We start from the raw sequence: 13,334 nt of genomic DNA, 5'->3' as shown, positions 1-13,334 counted from the left end.
TAAAGCAGTTTTCTTTTAAGGAATACACTCTCTGACATTTCTCTTAATAAAGGTATTATTTCCACTAGTCAGGCCTTAATTAATTTTTTTTTAAATGAAGGAAAACCGTGGGTCGCTCTGAGGACAAGATAACGGTAGAGCTGGAGTGAAGTTAGTCACAGAATGTTCACTGAGCACTTTCTGCAATCAGCTCGACTTAACCTTGGCTTCGGCTTTCCTTCGCAGCCTCAGACGAGGCGCAGGTGGCAAAGGCCGTGCGGAGGCTGAGGTTTGGGGCAACGCTGCTCCCTCCACCTCCTCCCGGGCACCTCACAAAACCCACCTGGAGCAGCGGGGGCTTTCCCCAGCACACCCCGCCGCCCCACCTCTCCTTCCGATCCCTCCAGTGCCCCCGTGGCACTGGTAACGGAGAGTTGACCGAATATGCCAGCCGGTGGCGACTAAACGTGGTCCCGTTCCTTAAAGAGTATGCGGGGTCTGCCCCCCTGCCCCTTGCTGATGACCTTTTACTGGTTTACAAAGCGTGCAGCAGCTTCACGACCAAGCCAACTAAGTCAAAACCTATCGTGTCTGTGATCCAGTCGTGTGCGGCTTTGGCCTTGTAACAGCCCTGCACGTGATGGGGAGCTCCCCTGACAGCTCGGCGGCAATCCCTGGTTCCTGACTTTCAAGCCATTCACTAGGTTGTACCACGTTTTAAGTTAGAGTGACAGTGGCTTCTCTTCCCTCGCCTCATTGCCGTTGTGCCGAGGCCGATGTCCCGGGGAGGGCAGCCACCCGCATCCAGCCCCGGCCCCACGTTCACAGAGCAGCCAAGACACGCCAGTGGGTGACCACGGAAGAGACACCTTGGGTGTGAGCTCTGGGTGTGTCTGTGCCTACCTTGACACGATCCCGGCTCCCCAAACGGAGTCCTCGGCTGCGCGGGCCTTAGAACCTGCGTGGGCCGTCCTCCCTGCCCACGCGCCCCTCGAGCTTCTCCCGCGCTGGGCTGCAGCCCCCACGTGGGGTCCTCACACTGGCACGCTTTATACCCCTGCCCCAGGTAGCCCCTCCTACTCTGCCAGCCAGCGGCGCAGTGCTCACCTCCTGCAGGAGCCTCTCCGCACCCCCCTTTTCCTCAGAGAATCTTCTGTCACTGACCTATGCTCACTTGTCCGACCCTTGACCAGATGAGTAGAGACCTTATTCCACTCACTTGATATGTATCTTGAGAACGTCTCACTATACCTGGCAGTTAGTAGATAAGCCAGTAATGTTTGTTGAATGAATGTTGAAGGACAAAGGCATCATAGGCTGGATTTTGAAACAGAAGTGGAACATATCCAAGGGGAGAAAAGAAGGGAGACCATTCCAGTCACAAGGAAAGACGGAAGGTTGCATGGAAGTATGACGTGTGCACAGATAGCATATGTACAGCGAGCGCATCCTTTACTAACATTGATGATGCTATTAACACTATGAAGGTACTGATAGTGAGACAAGGACTCTTATTTTGCCCATTTTACAGACAGGGAAATTGAGGCACCTAGAGACTAAGTCACTTCTCAGGGCCCCACAGGCAGAGCCAGGTCCTAAGCTGACGTCTTACCCACCAAGCACCCTGCGGACCTGGGGCACAGACAGAAGAGCCCTGGGATGGGGAAGGTGCGCCCGGTGTGAGGCCGGGCACTGGCAGTACGAGCTGCCTGAGGTTCTCATGCAGAAAATCACCTGTGAAGATGGTGCTTCGGAGGCATGAGAATCACACTCACCTGCGGAAGGAGGAAGCGTGCGAAGGGGCGGAGGAGAAGGACCAACCAGCGGGCACCGCCACGCTCCTGGTGTAGAATCATCTGGTCCTGCGCCGGGAGCTGCCATGGGCAAAACCACCCAGAGTCAGCAGACGTTTTAAAGTCGAAAGCCGTAACACAACACAGTGAAATAGATCAGCTATTGAAGGTGAAGAAGTGAAATGAGCCAAATGTGATTCCATTTGTAGACGCAGCACCACACGGTTTAGGACTTGGGATGGCAGTATGTGAGCTACACGGTCCGTAGAATTCACCTGAATGAAGGGGAAAGCAGTGGTGCCATCAAACGAAATGAAACTTTGGGAGAGAGACCCCGTCTTTTTTGAGTGAGAGGTCCCTGCAGATTCCATTACAGCAGTGGATGTGCGACAACCATTCCCGGGGGCGGAAATACCGGATGAGGTGTCAGTAATGGATGGGGGGGGTGGGGCCCGCTGAGGAAGCCCTCACGGAAGGCGTGATCATCCAAGGAGAGCCGTCAAGGATGGAGGTCAGTGGGGACGACGGTGGTGGAGCAAGTCCACGGAAGAGAAGTGTCAGGGGCGGCAGGTGGTGAGTGTTCCATTCAGCAGGGCACAGACAGCAGATGTAGCTGGGGGCTCCTGGCTGGGGCTGTGGAATTGGGCTTTGGGGAATCTGGAAAAAATGTGTACAATATGTGTATTTCTTGTCCTTAAGAGGAGCGCCAGAGCTTTTATTAACGTCTCAAGGGGACCATCATCCAAAGAGAACAGAACCTCCGTTCTAGGAAAATTAAGCAGTGACTGGGAAGTTTATGGGACCTCAGATCTGACGAGTCCCAAGTCTGGCACTGAAGGAAAGCGAGGGGGTGGAGTGATGAGAGGCAGTAGTGGTCACAGGGCAAGTCTCAGCAGGATAGGGGAGCCTCAAAAGGGAGGGTCTTGCTGTGGGGGAGACCGAGGGTGCCATCAATGATTATTAGGAGGGCAAGGTCACAGTTCCCGAGTTCTCGTAATGGATATACATGGAGCCCCAGCCTTCTGTTGCTGAAAGAGGCCTTAGAACTTTCTATGTTAAAAGTAAAACCATCCGTAAGGCTGTGTTCATAAAGTGCTTCTGTCGTGATGCTTCTGTACCCATGACTTCCCTCGGGGATGCATTCCAGAGAAACCACTTGGCTTATCTCCTAATGCATAATATATCATAATCTTGAAATCTCCCTAACCAAATGCTCGTGAGGACAAGGACCACATCCTAAATTTCTTTCTGTATTCTCACGCTCTTGTAGCACGTTTCCCAGAACAAAATAGGGTCTCAAGAAGAATCTTGGGTGGATTGACAGTGGGCTTCGTGACGGTTCTGTTTGTATCTTTGAAAATAAGGCAACTCTCCGATGAGGTTCGCTTCGGGGGCATTCCAGTGAGTTCCAACAATAGAGGTTGTGACTATTTTAGACACCACATTAGAAATGGGATAGGGCAGTGAAGATTTGAAAAGTCAGTACAGGGTAAGAGGAGACAAAGGGGGGTGCTATCCTTTTGTGTTTTGTTCTCGTTAGGCAAAGTATTGGAGAGGAACCACGGGAGCCTGAGTCAGGATACATTGAAAACAGACTTGTGTCCTTGTGTTAAGGAACATTCAGGGAGACTCAAGGCAGGAGTCTGCCTGTGGCAGAAAATGAAGAGCAAGAACGTTCCCTTTCGTCTGCTGTCCTGGCCTGGGAAGGAAGACCTCCTTCTCCTCGCTGCATCATGTTACTTGTGAAGAGAAGCCAGCACAGGGCCTTGGTGACGTGGCCCAGAGCAAGGGAGCTGACTTTTAACTCCTTTGTCACTGTGGCTGTTTCTTCCAGAGCCGTGTTTACAGAAACACGGGTAGGCTATGAAGTCAATGTGGTGCTTCTAGAATGAAAGACCATATATTGTAGTAAGGGTTATTATTTTGTGAAACCTTTGTTAGAAACATCTGGGTCTATGCAAACACTCGAGTTATGGTCAGTGTGATGTGTATTTCTGACTGTGGGCCATGGCAATATTCTGTAAAAGAGTAAAAGCGCTTAAGAGTAGGAACCAAAATATCTTTATGTCTCTTTATGTCATTGTAGTAAAGTATCTTGTGCAGAGTAGGTGTCTGAGCGAATAAATGGGAGGTGTATTTTGTGAAGAACCCTCCTACCAGGTGTGCGTGGTCACGGGAGGGCAGGAGGTGAGGTCGTGTGCCCCTTAGAGCCACAGGTGCGGTTCATGTATGCTTGGTGCACACATGGGCACTTTTATTCCTTATGTGCAAAAATGCTTTTTAAAGCAGCTCATATAAATCGCCATAGCCTCAACCAAGTGCTCCCTAAATGTCCATTAAGTTTAAAAGATGGCGGTCGCTTTAAAAGCAATCTTTAAACAGGAGGGAGTGTTTTGAAAAATTCAGGATACTGCTAACTAAGCATAGCAGCCTTATACAATCGGGCCCTTAAAAAAGGGCAAATAACAGATTCCACTGTTAAAAAATGAGACCCGGGCTGGAAGCATGGTCCCCAGTGGACTTGGAGCCAGTGCAGTCAGGCACACAGCTACAGGCTCAGCAAGATAGAGAACACCACCGTTTGGAAAGATTTAAGGGAGCAGCAGCCCCACTGAAGGAAACAGGCCTGCTGAGCTCCAAGAGGATGCCAGGAAAAGTAGGTCGCCGGGGGAAGTAAGTTGGGGAAAGTAATGGGCTCATCTGAGAGCTGGCACAGGGTCATCTTTCTTAGTCTTTCCCAACTGCTCTGTCATCCGCAGAACTCACCTACTCCCTGTCCTTCCAAAACAAAGCCAGGGCTTTCGCTGAGGGACGCCTCGCTCCTGAGAACAAGGAATGAGGTTCCTTGAGGAATGAGAAGGAGGTCCCTTGGGGAACCAAGCGCCAGTCAGCCTCCACACCAGGTGGGCTTCTTGGGGCCAAGGCGGAGGGCGACCGCCCCCAGGCTCCAACAGTAGCGCATTCACCTTAGAAAAGCAGCCGCGTCCACACAACCATCTTGGGTGCAGGCAAATAGATGGTAGTTTCCTATTTCATGGAGTTCACGCTCATCTGAATAGTTCACGTTTGCCCAATAGGTAAACACATTTTTAAGGGGAGCATGTGAGGGAAACTTTCTGAGAGTACTCTTTGGTTTGTTAGATAGCTCACCACTTTACATTTAAAGTTTGTAGCAAAATGGGCTTTCTATTAAAGCTCAAAATATAATTTATTCTTAGAGTGAATAAATACTAACAGTACTGAATAATGACACTGAATAATGATCAAGGCCTTTGGATATTTTTAAATTCTGGCCAGAGAAGTCGGCCTCAGTAGATTTCATGGAACTGGTTTTTGACTTTGGAGAAGGACAGATTGAATAGAATCACAGTCTCTTTCCAAAGAGGCAGAGGATTCCAGACATGTGGTGAGGGAGTGGGGCCGTGGCCACCCTGCCGCCTGAGGCCCTAGGGAGGTAGTGCAGGGAGGGGTCGCGACGGGGCCCAGCTGAGGGCCACTCGGCTTCCCCTTTGCTCCTCTTTGCCCTGACAAGTTATTTATTCCTGTTAAAAAAAATCCAGTCTAGGGGCGCCTGGGTGGCTCAGTCAGTTAAGCATCCGTCTTCAGCTCAGGTCATGGTCTCGCGGTCTGTGAGTTTGAGCCCCACGTCGGACTCTGTGCTGACAGCTCAGAGCCTGGAGCCTGCTTTGGATTCTATATCTCCCTCTCTCTCTACCCCTCTCCTGCTCACACTCTGTCTCTCTCAAAAATAAATAAACATTAAAAAAAAAAAAGTTAAAAAAAAATCCAGTCCACCTTTGACACGGACAGTGGTTGCTTGGCTAACAATGCTGAGGAGGGGGGAATGTGATTCTTTTCCCATTTTCCCAGCAAAGGACATTTTAACGGATGCAAACCATCAAAGCAACACACACTTCTGCCATGAACAGAAGTTTGTGGAACGTGTGTTTTAAAAAGATCCTCTCTCAAAGCACTTCACTGTGGAGAGCCAGGCTCCCTACTGCTGGCAGGGCTTTCCCACAGGAGCTGGTGACTGAGATACAACAAAATGTGTATCTGTCGCTAATTCCTACTCCTGCTTCTTTATGTTTAATTTTCCTGCCTTGACCTTCTGCCCCTTTCCCTGTGGAAGAACCATCTCAGGAAAACCTTCCTTTTAGAGCCATGGCTTTGTTTTTTTTTTTAAGTTTATTTATTTATTTTGCATTGGGGGGTAGAGAGAGAGAGAGAGCACGGGAGGGGCAGAGAGAGGGAGAGAGAGAGAATCCCAAGCAGGCTTTGCACTGTCAGTGCAGAGCCCGACACGGGGCTTGAATTCACAAACCGTGAGATCATGACCTGAGCCAAAACTAAGAGTCAGAGGCTTAACTGACTGAGCCACCCAGCCGCCCCTAGAGCTGTGGTTTTTAACAGGTAGATGTGGGCCACGTCTGGACGCATTTCTGGTTGTCACAGCGTGGGGGTGGGGGTGCAACTGGCACCCGGCAGGTGGAGGCCAGGCTTGCTGCTAAACACCCTGCAACACACAGGATGGCCCCACAGCAAAGAATGATCAGTCCCCACCAGTCAGTAGCGCTGGCCTGGAGAAAGCCGCTCTTCAGCACTTTGCCTGGACCCGGCTCCGACTCCTTTTGCCCCACACCCAGCCTGCAGGCAGATCTCTGGATTCTCCCTCTGCGGCGCCACCTGCCTGAACTCTGTGCTCTGCCCCGTGTGGAGCCCCCAGGCCCCCAGTGCCTCCCAGCTGATGTCCTGCCCAGTCCATCCAACACTGCCAGATCCTTTCTCAAGCCTTCTCTTGCACCGGGGTCCTCAGCCCCACCTGCAGATGAGAGTCAACCAGGGAATCTGAAAATGTATGCCCCACGCTTGGGTCCCGCCCAGCTTGGCTAATTTGGAGTCTGTGTGTCCTGAGGCTGGCCATCATTTGTGTTTGAAGCTCTCTGGATGATCCCGAGGTGTGGCCACGATGGAGAACCCCCACTCCAGGGCTCCCTGCAGCTGGCAGGTAGAAGTGCAAACCCACACCAGAAGCCACACGGCCGCCACCTCACCCCCACCCACCCCTGTCCCCATGTCTCCCCTTCTGCTCGGCATTTCTAGCCAAACTGGACTCCTCACTGCTCAGAACATGTGCACCGTGCCTCTCGCTTTCGGCCTTGACCCTGAGGCTCTGTGCCGAGAAAGTGTTCTCTGCTTGTCCACCCCGAATCGCCCCGGGGTAGAAACACTGCCACCCAACAGTGCCTGTCTCAGCTTCCACCTCCCTCATCACACCTCTTCTGAGTTCCCATCTGAGATGCCATCTGTCCCTGCCAGGAACCCATAGCCTTTCCACCTCGCCTCTGGAACTTAGCGCATTTGAGCATGTATCAGTGTGAGTAGTAAGCCGTCCTTACTTGCCACTTTCCATCTATCCTCCCACCTCTGATCGAACCATAAACTCATTGGATGTTCACGCTGGACCTGCTCACTGGTCCTGCCCTCCCAGCACCCAGCAGAGGCCTCACGCCTAGCTGAGCTCGGGGTGTACTTGACCAGAGAGCAGCCCAGGGAATAAGGGGCCTACGCCCGCCTCGCAGTGTCCCAGGCCCTACAAACTCTCTGAGCCCCTGCTGTCACCTGCCCCAGTGACTGTGTCTCTGCAGCTGGACCGGCAGCATTCCAGGGCTTTCCTCAGCTCCATGCTTTGTATCCACCTAAGAAGGGCAAATCATATTAACTCAACAGAGAAGCTCAGCTTCCTGGCTGAGTGGAGCACCGGGAGCTCCAGTGAAGCAGCTCAGAACCGGAATGCCTCCCAGGTGCTTCTAGGGCTTGAGGATGCCATTGTGTGGCAGCGTTCTGGCTGGTTTGGGAAGATCTTTTTTGTTGTTTTAATTCTCATCATCCTGCACTTTAGAAGGATGACTGTAAATGACTCATGATAAAACATACTTGCGGCATCAGAGGTGAGTAAAGCAGACACCAACTGATTGATGCTGACTGGCCCGAAAAAGATGGTTCTGAAATCTACGCATTAGATTAAATATAGCCATGAGTCGAGGGTGTGCATACAGGTGTCAGGCCCTGGGTTCGCCCTGTGGGTGCTGGTTCCTGGCCACCCTGTAAGCCGGAAATCGCCAACGCCACGATGTTCTCTTCTGCAAAGTATGGGGAGGGTCAGTGTCACTGTCATCTCCCTGCAGGGGGCTGGGGACTCCTAGGGCTCGTGGGTTATAGACTGTGTTGATACAAGGCCCTGAGCTCCCGTCTTCTTGTGAGTCTTTTCCGTTAGGCGGGGAGAGAAATGTCAAGTGCACACAATTCAGTCAGCACGAGACAGCCAAAAATTCAAAACAGAAAGCAAGGCCATTCCTCTTATACACATTACCTCCCAGGTTTCATTACTATTGCCTTCTGGCATGACTTTCACCCTGTGCTGCAACCATGCCAGACCTTGCCAGGGTGGCCAGAATCCTCTTGCCATTTTGGTCATGGAGAGTCTACACTTTATTATGTTTGGTGGCTCAGCTCCCTAAAAGCGCCAACTGGGAAAACTCAGTAGCTTCCTGTGCTTATAGCCAAGTCATTGTAGGGTCTCTCTAATTAAAAGGAGCTGGGGGCATATGTAGCTGGGGAGGGAGGGGAAAAGAGTGGGAAATGAAGTTGAAGAGAGTGATTTGGTCTGGAGTCCAAAAACCTGATTTCCAAAACGTCCGGGGTACTTCCCGGCCATGTGTGACCTCCAGTAAGTCATTCAACTTCCTCAGGCTTCAGCCTCATTGTCCCTGATGAGGGAACTCACTCGGCATAGATCCCTTGAGTCCCTGTTGCTGGCTGGGCACAAGTAAGACTCAGGTAGATGGGGCCTCAGGGCTGCCCAAGGGCCAGATGGGCAGGTCCTCATCCTTGACAGTCACTGTAAAGACTGCTACACACAAGGCCACTCCCTCCTGCCTTCCCTGACAGGACAGGAGGATCAGAAGAGAGCAGGTTCCAGAATGCCAGCGCTGCACAAAAGGAGGCTGTCAATGTCATCGTAACTATAACCTGATGTAGGTCAGCCTGGAAATAAGAGGCTAGAAGAGATCCTGGCGGGGGCTGGTCTAACTTCTGAGCTGGCAAATGCTAATGTGACTTGATAGTTACTATTTAAATCCTGAGCGTTTGAGGGATTTGAAGTCTATTTTACTCAAACATGGAATTACTACAACCCAAGAAATTATTTCAGGTGCATGTTTTAAGTCAGGCTTTTCATCTTGCACTGTAGGTGGCTGAGTTTGTACAGTCTCTTCTGGGCTGTGAAGAACACGCCAAGTGCTTCAAGAAAGAGGTAAGAAATGCAAAAAATTGTATGTATTTCCATACTTCTGGACCCAGAAGTGCTTTGTTTTCATCTACGTATGTGTAAATAAGAACAGGCTGGATAGGCAGGATAAAGGGGTCCGGGCAGGGAGGAGCCCAGTGGTGCCATCAGGCCCAGGCCCTTTGACCTGCTTACGTTCAGCTGGGCTTTGGCACAGAATGCTGTGGTGCTTGGCCCGTACAGTGTGCTCAAGAAGTAGACTGTTTGCTGGAAGGATAAATGAACATGTCAATTACTTAATCCTTACATGTGTTGTGAAGGCCCTACCATGATGACTTTAGGTCCCACTGAGGAGGAAGGATTCCCGCCATGAACCCCCTCCCAGGGAGGGGAGAGGATTTGTCTACTCCGAGGTGAGAGTGGGACCTTCCTGTACATCCCCGCTCTGCACCTGCTCCAAGAAGAATGCAGAGGCCACAAAATCCTTCCATGGGGCTTCTGCTTCCTACCCCCCTGTTGGTTGGGAATGTACCAAACTGCTTAATGTTTCTCCTGGAATTAGTAGCCATAGCTCTAGGGACCCCAGAAGAAACCAGCTACAGAATAATAGTGCAGATATGGTGGTTACTGTTTATCGCGGGCTTGCCCTATGCTGGACCCTGTGCTAAGCACTTTACAACCTCTGTTCTTGGGTCCTCACAAGAACCTATGAAGAAGCTGAGGCACAGCAAGAAAAGGGCAGTCAGATCCCGGCCTCTATCTGGGTGATTCCAGAGCCGCCATCATGGCTCCAGAAGTCTCCAAGAAAACTACACTTCTAGAGACTCCAGTGTGTAGCACATCCTCCCCCTCTGTAGAGGTCAGGGCATGAATGGATCAGGGAAAATACTCTTGGTCCTGGACCCCCCTGAGCCGGGCCTCCCCAGTAACTGTGCATCATGGAAGAGGGCAGTATGGTAGCAGTGTGTGTAGCTGCCAATGGAAACATGAGGTTCGACCAGCAGGTCTCGGGTGTGGTTGGCCTGGCCTTGCACATAGGGGTCGATCCCTACATTAAGCAATGCCGAGGACCCACCTTGTCCACAGGTCAAGTTGCAGGTCAAGTTGCTCCCGCCTGGCTTTTATGACCAGCAGTCCCTCAATGGGCAGATCACTTAACCTGTCTCATCCCTCTTCTGTAAAACACAGACTTCCTCGAGGAGACCTTTAAAGATTAGGATTAGTGTGTTTCAGTGCCTAGCAAAATGATCCAGGTATTCTGTTCTCTAAATGGATGATTCTTCAACAGACGTTATCATAAATGCACAGGAAGCCTTTTAACACTTCCTTTAAACTTTAAAACTTTAGCCTGTCACTTACATTTTAAACTTGGATTTCAAAACTGGGGTCCCTGGGGGAATCCCTACTTCCTCAGTGAGACATTGACACTGCGAGTTTGTACCATTAATTAAAAAGGGTTAGAACCACAGTGCTAGGTTCAGGGAAGGGTGTTACCATAGAAAAACCTTTCATTCTGTCTTCTTGGGTCTAGAACCAGCAATCTTTCTGTGCCAGTTTCTGTAAACAGGTGATGTGGGTGCCGGACACGCCCACAGTCCCTTCGACTCAAACTCTGAGAGCAGATCCCAGTCTGCTGTGGGAAAAGCCTGCATGGGGGTCACTCACCATCCTATGAATCTTGGGAAAGCTATTACATGTCAGACCACAATGTCTTAAAAGTTAATAAATAAAACATTTATTTTGTATGTATTTCTGCTTATAGCATTTATTATATAAAAAAAAATTTAATGCAGGAAAGTTCAAAGGAGAAAGCAAAAATCAAACCACTATTCCCCCAGAAAAATCTAACTTTGCTTCACGTTTGGCATAAAGACTTCAGGTATTTTCACTGTGTATATGTATACATGTGGTCGTGCAGGTTTAATTTTACGGGTTAAAGCTAAGATCTTTCTATATCATCATGTCATGCTTTGTCACTTAACCATGGATGAAAACTTTGCTAAAATCATTAAGTGTTTCATTGAGACATGAATTTCGGTGACTGCCTGGTCCCCCAGCCGAGGCGGTACCAGAATTTATTTATTTCTGCCATTTTTGAAATGCTGGGTTGTTTCCAATAAATAACACTAGAATGTACACATTGCAACTCGGTTCTCTTGGGAAAAATTCCTGGAGATTTACTTGGTGAATGAAAGCAGGCTATTTTTAAGGTTCTTGATATAAAGTCAGGACAAGATTTTTGAAACATAAGAGTAGAAATTTAACCTGGCAACCGTGAGTGTATCTTGAATTCATATTCAACAGAGTTTCGGGCGACAGCACAGAGCGGGGCAGAGGTTGGGACCCCGTGGGAGAGGGTGCCGTCTTTCTCTGCCGTTGGAGAGCTCTGCAGGGAGGACAAAACCGTTCGGTGTCACACAGCTCAGCACCCAAAAGTTCCCAGAGGGTAAATGGTGTTTCTTTACTTGCAGCAGATCGATGGCAAAGCCTTCCTGCTTCTGACACAGACGGACATCGTCAAGGTGATGAAGATCAAGCTGGGTCCAGCACTGAAAATTTATAATTCTATCCTCATGTTCAGGAATTCCCAGGACCTCACTGAAGAAGATTCTCTCTCAGGCCAAGAAGCCAGAGGATAAACACACCGCCTGAACCGGCCAGGGCACCAGGACCTGTTCTCCCAGCAATAAGATTGGCCTACGTTAATTTGATTTTAATATCCCCATGGTCATATCCATATTTAGTCTGGACCTTTTAAAGTGGTCGTGGTTGAGATGTTCAGAGGGTTTTGATGGCTGAGCCAATGCCAAGGACGCAGAGGCCCGCGTGTGGTTTAGGAACATCTTTATCGTCTGCGGGGTCCTTTCAGCTCCGATGCGGTGCAACGAACAGACCAAAGAAGCCCACACATACACATTTCAGCTTTCTCCTTCACCATTTCCCATTTTTCAAGCATGAAACTCTCAAGTGGTAAAATATGAAGAGAAACAGCATTCCCAATACACTGTTAATATTCTCACCAGAACATCTGAGCTTGGCCCAGATTTGCCATCTGGGTGCAGTGAGTCTAAGAGATAGAGGCCTGGTGCTTTAAAAAGACTTCATGTGGGATTTTTGTGTACTTTACTCAGGAAAGTGTGAATCTTTAAAAAAAAAAATAATAATAAGCACATGTTTTCACGATTCATTAATTCTCCTTTTTGTCCCATGAATCGTTTCTTGTTGGCACTCCCAGTGTCTCCCATAACGAGCCCAGGAGCACCAGAACACTCAGCCTGGGCATTTAGCGGAAGCTGATCGGACCATCCCAAGGACCCGCGCCTGCTAGCAGTGTGTGGCAGGCTCTCTTTGGGGGCACAGGGAGACCCGCCCTGCCCCTGACACAGGCTCGTGGGCCAGCTACCCTCCCACCCCAAACCCTCCTGGCTTCCACTCCGAGGAGGCCTCAGGAGGGTTGGCCCCGCGCTCTCTCTGAGCAGGTGTGCAGCTGGGTTATATCTTTGTAGAGTCACAGCACTGAAAGGCAACATCTCTGAAGTAGGGAGCTTGGTAGCTGTGAGTCATTTGAACAATTCTGATTTCTGGTCAGACCTGACTTGTTTTGTGTAAAGTGACTATATCTGAGACTCCAGCAACTTCGAAAGACAGTCACCAACTTTCCTACACCCACAGTCAGCTGCATATGCCCCCGTGGAACTGGAGGTCCATTGTTTCCTGGGGGGCGGGAGGAGGAGACAAGAAACAGACCACACCCATTTGCCTCTTTAAGAATCTCACGGTTGAAGAAAGTTGATTCAGCTTGGAGATTCTCAAACTGTAGCACACTGAAGAAAAAAAAAATCTTCTGTAAGAGGTGTGCACACGTGACATTTTTCAGACCTTTACCTAAATGGAATTTTAATATATTATTAGTTCATGTCAATTTTTGTTTTCTATGGAGTTTTGTTTGCTGTTTGTTTTCTGCTTTGTGTGTGTGTGTGTGTTTTTTAATTTTTAGACTGCCATGTATAATTCCTGCTTCTGCTGTGTTAAAATTTAATATATTTTAAATGAGAATAAACAGATAAAGAGTAAACCCCCCACATCACTGCCTTAATGAATATGTTGCTATCACCTGTTCCCATGCCACAACCTTTGCATTAGCCACCAAAGAAGTCAGCCTTTTTTGAGTACTTGGGATAGGTTTCCTTAGGGAAGCAAACTCAGCTGCTAATAAGAAGTTAAAGTGGAGTTTTTTAAATTAAAAAGAACCTCACAATTGCTCATTGTATAGG

The 13,334-nt window shown here is 49.4% G+C and overlaps 1 protein-coding gene across 2 annotated transcripts in view; it reads left to right on the top strand.

The window, feature by feature from the left end:
- L3MBTL4 (L3MBTL histone methyl-lysine binding protein 4) overlaps positions 1-13,130 on the top strand; it is a 448,796-nt gene extending 435,666 nt beyond the window's left edge. For both annotated transcript variants that reach the window (XM_049620399.1, XM_049620400.1), the window contains exons 18-19: positions 9,025-9,087; positions 11,532-13,130. In XM_049620399.1, coding sequence (XP_049476356.1) covers positions 9,025-9,087; positions 11,532-11,699 — 231 coding nt within the window. In that variant the 3' untranslated portion in view covers positions 11,700-13,130. The remainder of the gene's footprint in view (positions 1-9,024; positions 9,088-11,531) is intronic.
- The last annotated feature ends 204 nt before the right edge of the window (positions 13,131-13,334 follow it).

The sequence above is a fragment of the Panthera uncia genome (assembly GCF_023721935.1).
Source record: "Panthera uncia isolate 11264 chromosome D3 unlocalized genomic scaffold, Puncia_PCG_1.0 HiC_scaffold_8, whole genome shotgun sequence".
NCBI classification, from domain to species: Eukaryota; Metazoa; Chordata; class Mammalia; order Carnivora; family Felidae; genus Panthera; species Panthera uncia.
The sequence above is the reverse complement of the archived record's forward strand: the minus strand, read 5'-3'. Positions and strand labels throughout refer to the sequence as shown.